This window comes from Sciurus carolinensis, chromosome 10 (genome assembly GCF_902686445.1).
Source record: "Sciurus carolinensis chromosome 10, mSciCar1.2, whole genome shotgun sequence".
Taxonomy (NCBI): domain Eukaryota; kingdom Metazoa; phylum Chordata; class Mammalia; order Rodentia; family Sciuridae; genus Sciurus; species Sciurus carolinensis.
This window is the reverse complement of record NC_062222.1, coordinates 81,103,003-81,116,271: the sequence shown is the minus strand read 5'-3', so window position 1 is coordinate 81,116,271 and position 13,269 is coordinate 81,103,003. Positions and strand designations below refer to the sequence as shown.

The 13,269-nt window shown below is 34.2% G+C and overlaps 1 protein-coding gene across 1 annotated transcript in view; it reads left to right on the top strand.

Annotated features, from left to right (window-relative positions):
* The window catches only part of Mthfd2l (methylenetetrahydrofolate dehydrogenase (NADP+ dependent) 2 like), a 154,103-nt gene extending 141,403 nt beyond the window's left edge, over positions 1-12,700 (top strand). Inside the window, exon 8 of the mRNA XM_047567014.1 lies at positions 11,408-12,700. Coding sequence (XP_047422970.1) covers positions 11,408-11,520 — 113 coding nt within the window. The 3' untranslated portion in view covers positions 11,521-12,700. The remainder of the gene's footprint in view (positions 1-11,407) is intronic.
* Positions 12,701-13,269: the final 569 nt, after the last annotated feature.

Below are 13,269 nucleotides of genomic sequence, written 5' to 3'. Positions count from 1 at the left end.
CAATGCTCCTCATTACTTTTCTGTCCTCAGCTCTCTTCTGGTTCTGTTTGTTTTTCACCCAGTGATGTGAATCAACTTGAAAGCAATAAGCTTACTCCTATCTGCCCTAAACTCCTAGAGCAGGTTTCATCTTATTTTGTTCTTTTTACTATACCACCTTGCACTTTTATTTAGTTGTCCCCAACTAAATTGTTTACCTCCATAGTGTAAACCTCTGTCTTATATTTCTTTTTTAATTTTCATTCCATACCAGGTCTCAGCCTTCTTAATCATACTAGTGGCCATTTGTATCACCATCTTATGTTCTTATAAACCTAGAGGGTTACTCTTATGTTACAGAAGCAATTCCCTAAAATTTTTAACCTAAATGGTAACACAACTTCCACTTAATATAGCAGCAAAGGCAATATTCCTCTACAACAATCTGCACAAGTTCCTAGGTTCAAACCCTACCACCTCCCCCCAAAAGTAAATAGACTAGAACAATCCACATCCATTAATGAATGATATATCCATTGATTCATTTACTGATTTACTGTGCACTAATTGAGTGCTGCTTCACTTATATATAGCTCCACTGGGTATAGAGCCATATACATGATAGACAAAGTCCCTAGAATTTATAGTTTCCTGATTACGTCAAAGTCAGCTTCTTTTAAATATGGTTTTGGTACTGCTTTGTCCCACATGTATCCAACACATGGGGAAGTAGGAGCATATTACCAGTTCAAAGGGAACAAGACTGTTTTTGAACTATAACACTTTTACTGAACTATTTATCTATGATATTATAAAGAACTAAATTAAAGTGACTCCTCACTCTCTCAGTTTTCAGTGTAAATCTTTTAATTTGATGATATGGTTGATCAGTTCGACTCAAAATATCGACTTTCGGTGGTAGATGACTATAAGGTAGCTCAAAAGTTCAGCTTTACTGTAAGGGAGAACCTACTACTCTCACCCAGAGGTGATCGATCTTGATCATTTGGTACAGGTTGATGGAAAGTGCAAAACCTCTCTGGGAGGCTATGTTTCTAACACCCAGGTAGGTGTTTCATAAAACAGGTAGAACCACTGATGGTAACTATGAGATCCCTACTGACAGTGAGTAAACTGCCTTCCTGTTGCTTACAACATGGACAAGAAGCTTATTGTGAAGTATAAATCTTTCAAACGAAGTCCACCTTTGAAGAATTTCTATTTAGTAGGGCATATTTGAAATGGAATGATCTACTTTTATGGAAAGGAGTTAAAGCTGAGGCACAAAGATCACATTCACAGGCCCAAGAGAAGTATCTGATAGCTCTAGAAGTTTTCTTTCTTTTTTATAGCACAGTGAGTTTTTTTTTAATAGTTGTGTCTCAGGGTCGTGTATTAAGATACAAATATCTATGAAAAGAAATTTTATCTCTTTTTATTTAGGGTTGATTATGTCAGACAACTGAGATCAAGGCCCTGCCAAGAGATGTGGAGGATACTCCAAACAGCATATCTGCTTTACAGATTTGCCACTCTAATATAAATGTTTAGTGGCTTAAGAAAAAAAGATTAGGAGAGGGAAGAAAACATATTAGGGAAGATTATGGGTGATGATTATTTTGTTTTTTAAAAAGAAGCTGGAAATGCAGGTATTTTTAGTCATTTCCCAGCTCTTCATAGAGTTACCAGAAATGGCACAGCAATATTTGTGTTCCTGCCAATCAAAATGGAAACTGACAATGATAGTTGACACCATACATGGTTAGTAAGAAGGTTCCACTGATGAGTGATAACCAGATTTCACAGAGAGCCATTTCAAATTTCACCTGGAGATTGTCTTGCCCTTTGGTTGCACTGAATGCTTCCTAAGTGCTTTGAGAAGTATTTTTTTAAACTATCAACATTTCTGATACAGCTACTCAGATATATGGAGATATTGAATTAATATAAAAGTAGGGAAAATATCAGAAGGAAAGAAAGAAAACTTACAAATAAGTTCTTGTAAGTTTAGCTCATTCACCTAATGAAGCCAACACGATTTGTAAAACAAATGTAGATAAGAGTCTCATGCTCTTCTACCCCATGAATCCTCTCTGTTCCATTACTGCCCACAGGATGCCATGATAATATCTTAATACAGTATGTATAGAAAATTTCTGGAAACCTCAGGAATCATACAACCAGATAAATGCAAGAGGAAGCATAGCAATTTGCCTCTGGGTCATATGATTCCTTGCAGAAGTTCAATGTTGAGCTGTTCGCCTATTAAGGGGCCCTTTGCTCTCCTGGTGCATCATTTTTATACCAGCCATATGAGAAAGTAGAGTGTTTTCCATGTTACTTCCTGAGTCATCTATTTCTCGAGTCCTATGCCATTCAGGTTTTTCTGGTTGTTATTCTTGTACTCCATTTTCCTGAAGCTTGTCTCCCCTTCATTATAGTGGATATGTTTAAGAGGCCATGCCTAAATAGCTTGCATTTAGAAGCATGGGAAAATTCTCCAAGCATTTAATTTAGACAATTATATATACTAGGAGACTGAAATTCACATGAGAGAAGCAAGAAATTTTTGTTCTGCTGCCTTGCCACAGATAAGGAATCATACCTCTTCTTTTGGTGGCAGGAAGTTTCTTTTAAAAATTAGTTGTAATCTATGTTGTGCACGACCAAGAAATGAAAAGATGCACCCTGTTTGTGTACAATGAATCAAAATGCAGTCCGTAAAAATAAAAAATAAATAAAATTTAAAAAATATTAATTGTAACATTGTGAGAAATCTGACATGGGCCATAGAGTAAATTTTTTTGGTGACAGAGAACCAGACAAAAGAGAGAAATAAAACAATGTTACAGAACTTGAGATATTAGTTCTTCTTCCTCCACTTGCAAAGATAGATTTATAGCACACAACTATTTTCCTTGATTTTACCAGAATATACAGTTTCTAAAACGTAATAAAATTTTGAAAAGCAATTCTTGTTTAGATACATCTAGAAATTCCATTATTTGGGGACTTGGGGTACAATACAATGTACTGACATAGAAATTCACAATCTGCCAAAGAATTAGTATTTCAGACAAAGTATTTCAGATGAGAATTTGAGTTATTAAGTGCCAGGTCCTGGGAACCTAATATAAAGTTTCCAGAGGAAGTAAATGACACAGAGCACACAAGCTGGAGACACCCTGTCATGAAGCATAGGTTGCTGATGCCAAAAGGTTAATGATTGTACCTTTCTTTTGTTCTTACTTAAGTGGTTATAGAGCATTTTAAATATTCCTGGTGTTGCTATTAGTATCCTTCATGAGTAATCTTTCCACACCCTCTGACCACATGTCACCACTGAATTTTTTCAAGACAAACACACAGACTGAACACCTAGTTTCTTTCATCATCCTGTCATCATCTCAGTTTTAACATGAAATAACCTTTGCTCCATATGTATTGTTCTTATTCTATTAATTGAAAATTGATTTGCTTCAAGTAAGAATAAGGGAAATTATATCAAGCCATGCTTATTTTCCTTCTTCCCTTTAGAAATCTGAAGCCAATACCTTAAAAAAAAAAAGAGCCATAGTGAAGCACATCAGGTTAGATATGTATTCCTGGCAGGACATATTTCTTGGGTAAATGACATATAAGAGCCTGAAACTTTATGAAAATAGAAGATGAATCTGTCCTTTAATTCTCTATTGAAAATTACTTATTCGTGCTCATTTTTCTCTCATATTTCTCATTTTACAAAACTGCCCATTCCTAAATATAAATAACTAAGTTCATTCACAAATGACTTTCTTTAAGTTTATTCACCTTGAACATAATAGCTATAGCTACATTATTCGACTTCAGTTACCTGACTCCTCACCTCAGGGTCATACACCGTGACCATTTCCCCAGCTTCATCTCTTTCTTGCTGTTTTCATCATGTGCTTCTGTAATAATGAACTTCTCTCAGTTCCTCCATTATATCAGCTTCATTGTCAAATTCAAACAGCCTTTGCTCTTCCTTTTCCCTGTGTCTGAATTGCTCTTCCTCTTCTTCCCCCATCATGTGTCCATCAGGTTTTAAGTTTTCTGTAATTTTTAAATCTTTCTATGAGCCACATATCTGACTTTCATTCCCTCTTGGAGGTGTTGTCAGAAGAAGCTGAATTTATTCTCCTCTTAGTGCATCTCTCCTTTCCTTCCACCCCATATTATCATATTACTTCATTACAGAAACATACAAACACAAAACAGATAGTTTTCCAAGCTGATTTATCCCATCTCCAGATATATTTTTCCAAGTATTTAAAAACCTCAACCATTGTTCTTAAGTTAATATCTTCAATGGAGAGTCTGCATTATATACCAGATACTCCTTAAGCTGAACACTGCCTATCGAATCTTTTGCAGCTCTTTCCCCTACATGTCACCCATACTGTACTCCTTGTAATGCTTCCCAGAGTTCAAGCTGCTTTCCTTCCCAAGGAAACTTCTTGACACCTTTATCACAAACATTCCCTTCACCACTAAGAACACTGTCTATTCTCCACCTCTCTGTCTCACCTGAAAAAGTGAGGCATAGGTATGTCATATATATCTAAGCAGCACTCAGACTTATCCGGGTTCTCCAGATTATTCACAGTATAATAAACATTTCATTTGTGAAATATATTCCACAGCCATCACTCAGTTATTATTTAGGTAATTGTATTTTTAACATCTTTCTCCCCAACTAGGATTATAAACTACAAGAGACAGTATCTATGTGTGTGTTGCATAGGAAATTTATTCTGAATCTATCTGGGCCAGTTTGTAGAACATGTGGGGAAAATGACAATGAAGTATAGTGTTAGGAAAAGATGAAAGACGAAGACGTTGAAACAGATGATAAAACATCTTGATGGCCATGACAAACAATTTATATTTTATCCTAGAGACAGTGAAAATTCATCAAGTGTGCAGAAGCTGAAATGATCAAATCTGTGTTTTAAAGAATAAATCTGGCAGCAGATAGTATGATCGATGTGATAGATTGAAAGCCAAAAGACTACTATAGTAGATGATAAAAAATAGCCACGCATTCCTTCTGTCCCAATGCGTACATCCTCTTTGCAATGTGACTTTGCTACTCTTCTTATCCCAAGCCTTTGACTTTGAGCATCACCATGAAACTTGCTTTGGCCAGTGAGACATTATCAACCTTATTGGAAGCCGGAGCATGAAACCATTTGCACATTGAGAATTTTCCTGGGACTTGATTTGAGAACCTGAGGCTGCCATATGAAGCAGCCTTACTGAAGCAGTGAATCTCAACCAGTTTTTGAATTTCTATACCTTGTTTATATGTATAAAACTCTTTTCCCACCTTTAGAAACACCTCTTACTTGAGGCAGTGATACTCATTGGTACGTACTAGAATCTTGGGGCAGGAGGAGACATATGTATTTTACTTCATTTCACAGGAGATTCCAATATACTCTGTGACTATAAATTGAAAAACATTCTATAATTTTCATGGATCAATGAATAAATAGTAACTCAGCCTAAAGAGTTAACAGACTTCACATAGGAAGTGGCATTTATGTTAGATCTGAGGAGGAAGAATAAATATTTACCAGATAGAGAAGTGAGGATAGGGCATTTTAGACAAAGAGAGTAATATATAGAACACACAGTCTTTAACATTTTAGATAGTGATAGTGAAGGCACGGAACCTCAAGGAAATCTATGGTAGTTATTTTGCAAGTCTAAAGTTTGCAGAAAGGTCATTCAAATAGATTTGCATGATAATTATTGCCTTTCGTTAAAATATTATTATTTTCAATAACTTACTTTAAATATTACCAAGTAATTTCCACAGAAGTCTCATGCCCAAGAGCAAGTTCCACACAGAAAACAGGATTTGATAATTGTTTTATTTGCCTTCATTGTCAAACAGTTCTGGTAACTCTAAAGTAATGGTGATTTTATGAAAGTGAATCTAACCCTGATTTTTTCCAGAGTTTTTTAGCCTCTCATGAAATTGTCAATATCAAGATCTAATTTCTGATTCTCATATATACAGAACTTTTAGTATTTTCCTTAAACACATGCATACATACACCTTCACCCTGCATCCACAGTAAATAAGTCTCTGAAGAAAATTATTGCCCTATAATGCTTCCAGTATTTCTCTTCAGTGAAGCATATAGAACACCTTCCCCCACTCCCGCCAACACACAAGATTAATCTTAACAGAATCATCTTTACAAGCCAACCCTGTCTGCCTTTAAGGACAAATCAACCAATGAGAAGATGATTTGGTGATGCAATCCTGTTAAATTACTCTCTTTCAGGCATGATTGGGTAAGAAACTTCTCAGGGCATCAATCATGCAATGAATTTCTTTTTCTCCCATGACTAATCTTAGCTCATAAGTCACCTCTGGTACTTTATAGACACATTTATTTTAAGATAGTTTTGAAATGGTTAAACAAAATCATTAGACTTGAGAATTTTTATGTTTATTTTTAATTTTTTTAGATTACAGGGTCTTGCTATATTGTCCAAGCTGGCCTGGAATTTCTAGGCTCAAGTGATCTTCTGCCTCAGCCTCCCAATTAGCCTGACTAAGATTTTTTTTTTTCAAGCATTGGTATCTATATCAATTGGCATTTGCTAATATTTCCTCACCTTTCTTGAAAAATCACATACTTCAATAGGCTGATCTTTATGTAAATAGACAAAGAATACTCTAACACCACACCTACCAGCATATAAACAAGTTTTTCCTCAGACATAGATACTCAGGAAAATCACATCAAAAGGAATAGAGACCCAATATGCTTTTTATTGAAATTCATCACCATTTTTATTCAAACTCTACTTTTCAAGACCATGTACAAGCTTTATCTTTATATCCATATCTTTATTTCAAAATATAAAATGTTTGAATAACCAGATATGTTCACAGTGATATCACAGTCATCTGTCTACTAAAAATAATTTGCAGGGTTTTCACTGATGCTACCAAATGCTTGTTCAGAGAAGCCTTAGCCCAAGTCAGATGAAGGCCCATTACCTACCACATAGACTTAATTCTATGAAGAGTGATAGGCAGGACAGAATGAATATGTGTTGGTTTCCACCAGTCAAGGACACAAAAAGACAGAGCTGAGCTAAAAACTCAAGCAAGTCTTATTCATCCAATAGCTTTATTCTCATTCCTTCTTCCTCCACTTTTGAGCATGTTAACAATAGTAAGCATGTTGTAAAAAACATAATTTGGAAGAAGATCATAATGCTTGAGAAGACCAGTGGTTTATCAGATCTGACACCCAAGGAATAAAGCAACTCAGACTGCTAAACCAGCTGTATAATTTGAAGAGCAAGATGTAATTCAAAGTTGATTAACTATGAGTACTCACAGAAAAATGTAGGAAAATTAATACATTAGAACCACTTTCTCTCTCTCTTTCTCTCTCTCTCTCTCTCTCTCTCTCTCTCTCTCTCTCTCTCTCTCTCTCAAAATATTCAAGTTATCCTTTGCAAAAACTGAGTTAATTTCTGGCACTTGAGTCATTATTCTTGGGACTTTTCTACTTGTTCAGTTCATGATAATACAGTTGTACTGGGACAGGGTGAAATTATGGAATCATAATCTTTTGAATCTGACAGTGAATGTCTCTCTCTTATAGGAGAGTGATGAGCCATTGTGATTTCAGTGAACCACACTTTTTCACCAATTGAAATAGATAATAATTAAATTATTAAAATAATATATATAAAGCCCAGTGTGGTGGCACATACCTATAGTCCCAGCTACTCAGAAGCATTAGGCATAAGAATTGCTTGAGCCCAGGAGTTTGAGACCAACCTGTGCAACATTGTGAGATTCATCTCAAAAACATACATAAATAAAATTCTTGACAAATAATAATACTCATCTAGTAGTAGCTATATTTATTTACTGTTTTCCTATATACAAAAAATATCTAAGCTACTTTACCTCTCAGAGTTGAAAACCAAACTACTTAAAAACAATTATATAACCTTAATAGATTCCCTGATATTCCATTAATTTTACTCAACTTTTTGATTTGGAAATCATTTCATTTCAATGAAAATCATTTTGCTTGCCAATGAGAATTTAATGTGAACTTAATCCTTAACTTACCGTATTATTCAATAGTATTTAATATTGTGCATTAATATTTCAAACCTAGTACTTTACAAATGTATTATTTTACATACTATTAATACTAAAAATCTGCTGAAGTTTTAAAGGCATTGCTTCTCCAGTGCCTTAAGAAAAGGTTTTGAAAGATATTGCTATGCCATCGAGTCAGCATATTAAAAAGCAAAAAATACAATTTATCACCTCAAGCAAAATGAATTGCTTGAGTTTTTCAGTAAATAAGTTTGAACTATACTGACACTGTTTATATTCAGTCAAAAGCACTGACACATTTCTACAAATTTATTTTAGGTTTTAAATAAGTCTGTTTAATTTACTCAGATTTCCTGAACATCTTCCTAACCTGGGCATGTAGAAATTCTGAGATTAAAAACAACAAACACAATGACTTATGACTTAGCTACTTCTGGCATCTAGTTAAGGGAACTGACATTGTAGTATGTTAAATCCATAATGGAGGTAGGTATGAAATGATTAGGAATGCTGGGCCTAGTGGTGCACTCTTGTAATTCAGCGACTCAGGAGGCTGAAACAAGATCACAAGCTCCCAGTCTCAGCAACTTAGCGAGGCCCTAAGCAACTTAATGAGAATGTGTTTCACAATTAAAAAAAAAAAACAATAAAAAGGCTCAGTGGTTAAAAACTGCTGGATTCAATCTCCATTTAAAAAAGAAAGAATGAAAGAAAAAAAGAAAGAAGGAAGGAGGGAAGGAAGGAAGGAGGGAAGGAGAAAGAAAGAAAAAACTGGAAATGCAGGTGGTAGAACTTTTAATTCAATTTTGGAGGTGTGAATTTTTGAGAAGAATCATAGACATGTGACATTTAATTCAATTTCAAAGAATAATAAGCCATTTCTTATCTGGATAAGGTGGAAAAATATTCCAAGTAGAAGGAACACCTAGATCAAAGAAAGAAAATTTTAAAATTATAGCTATTTGTGGAATGGCTATTTACCCAATCTAATGTTTTGGTTCCAGAGTACACTGTATGGAAGTATGACAATGAAAAGGATTCATTCATGTACGCAGAGGTTTTGTGAAAGTTGAACTATTACCTTCCAAGTCACAGTGTTGTTTTCTTTATAATATATTGTGTTAGTCTGTTTTCCATTGCTTTAACAAAATACCTGGAGACCAAGTGATTTGTGAGGAGAAAAAAAATTTTTTTTGTTAGGTCTAAGAGCATGATGGCACCAGCTTCTTCTTGGCTCTGGTGAGGGTCTTGTAGTGGAACACGTGAGACTATAACATTGTAAGATAGGAAATCAGAAAGCAGGAAGCGCTAATCTTGCCCTTTTATAACAATTCAGAATCACAGGGACTAGCCAGAGTCACCTGAGAACTACATTAATCCCTTCCAAAACAGTGCCCCCGTGACCTGATTATCTCCCACTCAGCCCTACCTTTTAAAGGTTTCACCACCTCTTAATAATTGGGTACCATACTTCCAGCATATGAAACTTGGGGAATACACTCAAACCATACCCAAACCATAGCACATACCATCAGAAAATGCATGACACATACTAACTGGATTTGTGTGTATGTGTGAAAGAGAGAGAGACAGAGAGATTTAAGCTTATTTGTACTTTCCTTCAAGTAAAACAATATTATTCCTTTGCTTTTCTATGACTTAAAGAAGTATTTCAATGTATTATTCTACTTCATACAAGGTAAAAGTAAATTGTATAGACCATCTTTCAATAAGGCAATGTAAATTGTTGAAAATAGTACAAGATGTAGAAAACATCTCTTGGTTTTGATTCATGTAGAAGTATACATGAACAGTACAAAAGGGAATACATCTAAGTGGCATGTAGTTAATAATGTCAAATTGTGCATTAAATAAGTATTGTCTATGCTAACTTTGTTTTAAAAGTTATCTGAGAAAATCGCATTGCTCTTATTCACATGGTAAAAAAAACTGAATGAACCATCAAGTCAATGAATGCATGGAACCATTCACCTTTAATACTGTGGGTGTGAACACATTCTTAAAATTTGTTCTGAGTTCACTGTCATTTCCTTGGAGTATATTAACTGAATAAAAAGTCTTCATATCTTTAAACAGGACTATGTGAATATGCTCAGTAATTCAAATATATTTGATGAGTTTTATTAGACTTGACTCTGAAGTATTTTTATGCACATATTTGATGATAGTTATGTTATAAAAAAGCATAAATCAATTTAATGCATGGCATGAGCTGAGTTGCCTATATACCCTCCCCTTTGTAATCAATATCGTGTCTTTTTGTTTTTATTAGTGCATTAGGGTTACACATAATAGTAGAGTTCATTGTGACATATTTATACACATGTGTAACATAATGTGTTCCATTTCATCTCCCAGTACTTCTCCTTTGCCTTCCTTCCTCCTCCCCCTGATCCCTTCCTCTACTAGTCTTCCTTCTATTTATTTACATTTTTGAATTGGAACATTATAATTATACAGAATAGTGAGATTCATCGTGACATTTTTCATTACGTACACATAGCATAATTTAGTCAATTTCATTCTGCCATTTCTCCCCTTTCCCACTCCTCCTGCCCATTTCATCCCCTTCTTCTGCAATACTGTTCTCCCTTCTGTTTTCATGAGGCAGAGGTTTGTTGTTGTTTTTTAACTCCTCTCATATGAGAAAAGACATTGATCCTTGACTTTCTGCATTTGTCTTTATTTCACTCAGCATGATGTTGTCTAGTTCCACCCATTTACTACCAGGTACCATAATTTCCTTCTTCTTTTTGGCTGACTAGTACTCCATTGTGTATATATACCACAAACTCCTTGTAATTTGACCAGAAAAGCTGAAATCAGCATAGTAGAGTAATAGAGCCATTCCAGTGTTTGTAGTAGCACAGTTCAAAATAGCCAAGTTATGGAACTAGACTTGATGTCCATCAGTGAATGAATAGATAATAGAAAAAGAAAATATCGTGTCTTTTAGAAGCAGTTTACTAGAATTACAGGTAATCAGGTCAACCATGGCTTATAGATTTTCATCGTGTAAAGCTAATTGAGCTGTGCGGTGAATGAACCAACAGTTTTGAACCCATTATGTTTTTCTATCCATATTAGATATTATACACAGGCACGCTTGTCTAAATGTGCACGTATTTGTTATAGCCCATTTCATGCTACAAATAGAGTTTGTTAGAATTTACATTTGTAATACAGAAAAATCCACTATGTACAGCATGCTTAGAAATGTGAAATTCTCAGATAAATTTAGAAATAAAGAATCTTTTCTGTTTCCTCTGCCAGCTGTTAAGAAGAAAGCTAGTTTTATCACTCCAGTTCCAGGAGGCGTGGGACCCATGACAGTGGCGATGCTTCTGAAAAATACTCTTCTGGCAGCTAAAAAAATCATTTACTAGACCATGTGAGAGACTCAAGCAACTGATGTCACGCAGTGTATTTCTTTGATATAGGGCAAAAACCTTTATATTTTACTACAAAGTTATTTATTTCTACATTATATTTATTTTTTCATGGATGAAATCATTGTGGATCAGATGATTCATGCAACTCTGTGCATTTCCTGCTAACTGATTTGAGTTTTAGGAAAAACCAAAATAATTCCAGTGAAATTTTGGTAATGAATTCTTATTTTATGGATAATTTGTTCATAATGTTAAAACATTAAAGGGTTCATAATAAATAAATATATTTTTGACACAATTAACTATTGCACACACTATGTTTTCAACAAATATTTTGGCAAATGGGTACCCACATACAATGTAATTTGGGTTTTATCATAGGCATGCTCAATTTTTGCTGTATTCCATGTTTTATGTCATATGCTGAGAAAGGTCTTACATGGTAAAAGAAAGATGGAATACTGAAAATAAAAATCTTCCCAAATGTAACCTACAAGGCCTCCCTAATGAGAAATGGAGTTCTCTTTAAGAAAAATAGTCAAGGAAGGCAAAAGGTACATTGCAACTTGTAAAAGTAATGATTATATCACATTGTGAATAATTACTTGCCATAATAAAAATATATGAAGAATGTGTTAGGTTTATATATCATTCTTTCTTCCTGTAAAAAATATTTGGACCACATTATCACTGAAAAAATGATGGAAAAATCTAAAAATAAATAATATCAAAATAAAACTTTGGTTGTATTTTTCCGCAAGTATCAAAAAATAACGTATTGTATGAGTGAAGCAATCATTAAAGAATAGTAACTGATATGCTTATTCACAGATTCAGCAATCTTATAAGAAAAAGTAATACATTCAGTGTGCCAAAACAAAACTTTTGGATGCAACTAAAACTCTATTGTTTTGTGCTCTCAGTTCTTCTCTCTTCTATTATGGCATTTTGTTCTCAAAATAGAGGTAATGTTCCTAACACAATTCAAATTAGGAAATACATGTGAATGTTAGTTGAAGGCTATTTTGAGGATACTGGAGCCATATAATTGGTGTTCTGTTTTCATGCCCAAATCCCATTATGTTTATGTAAAAATAATGATTCATATTCAATGCATGTTTTTTATCAGCATGTTCTCTTGACCATTTGTGTGAAAATAGACTTGATGTTTATAATTAATAACATTTCAACAAAATAATAAAAAGTAATTTGAAGGATAGATATGTTCTTTTATTGTACAGACAACTGTTTCTTTGTTCATATTTTGTTACCCACTTTACTGCATACTAGAAAAATGTAGCAAGTTTCATAAACTTGAAAGAAAAAAAAACAGTATAACATATTCTACAACCTGTCCAGACCAATCTTTGTGCAGTAATTCTGACAAAAAAATTAAATTCAAAGTTTGCAAGCAAACATTTTAGAAAGAGCTTCTTTAAACTTAAAAGGAGCCTAACTCCCCAAACCAAAAGTACATGTACATGAAAAATATGCAGAATATGGTTTTGAGTTGTTCCCCTACAGTGTGCAAGAAGCATTATTTTGGAATTATATTCAGAAGTCAGCCCTCCCAGAATCCATTCTATTTAGAACATTATAAAGACAAGACTATAGGGGAAAGAAATTGAAGTTAACTCTCTCCATAGCAAAGAGAGTTGAGGATTTATAGCCAATGCACAGAGATAAGGGGTTTTATGGTTGGGAATTAGAAAGAACTGGATTTAATATCAAGGATAGGGGAAT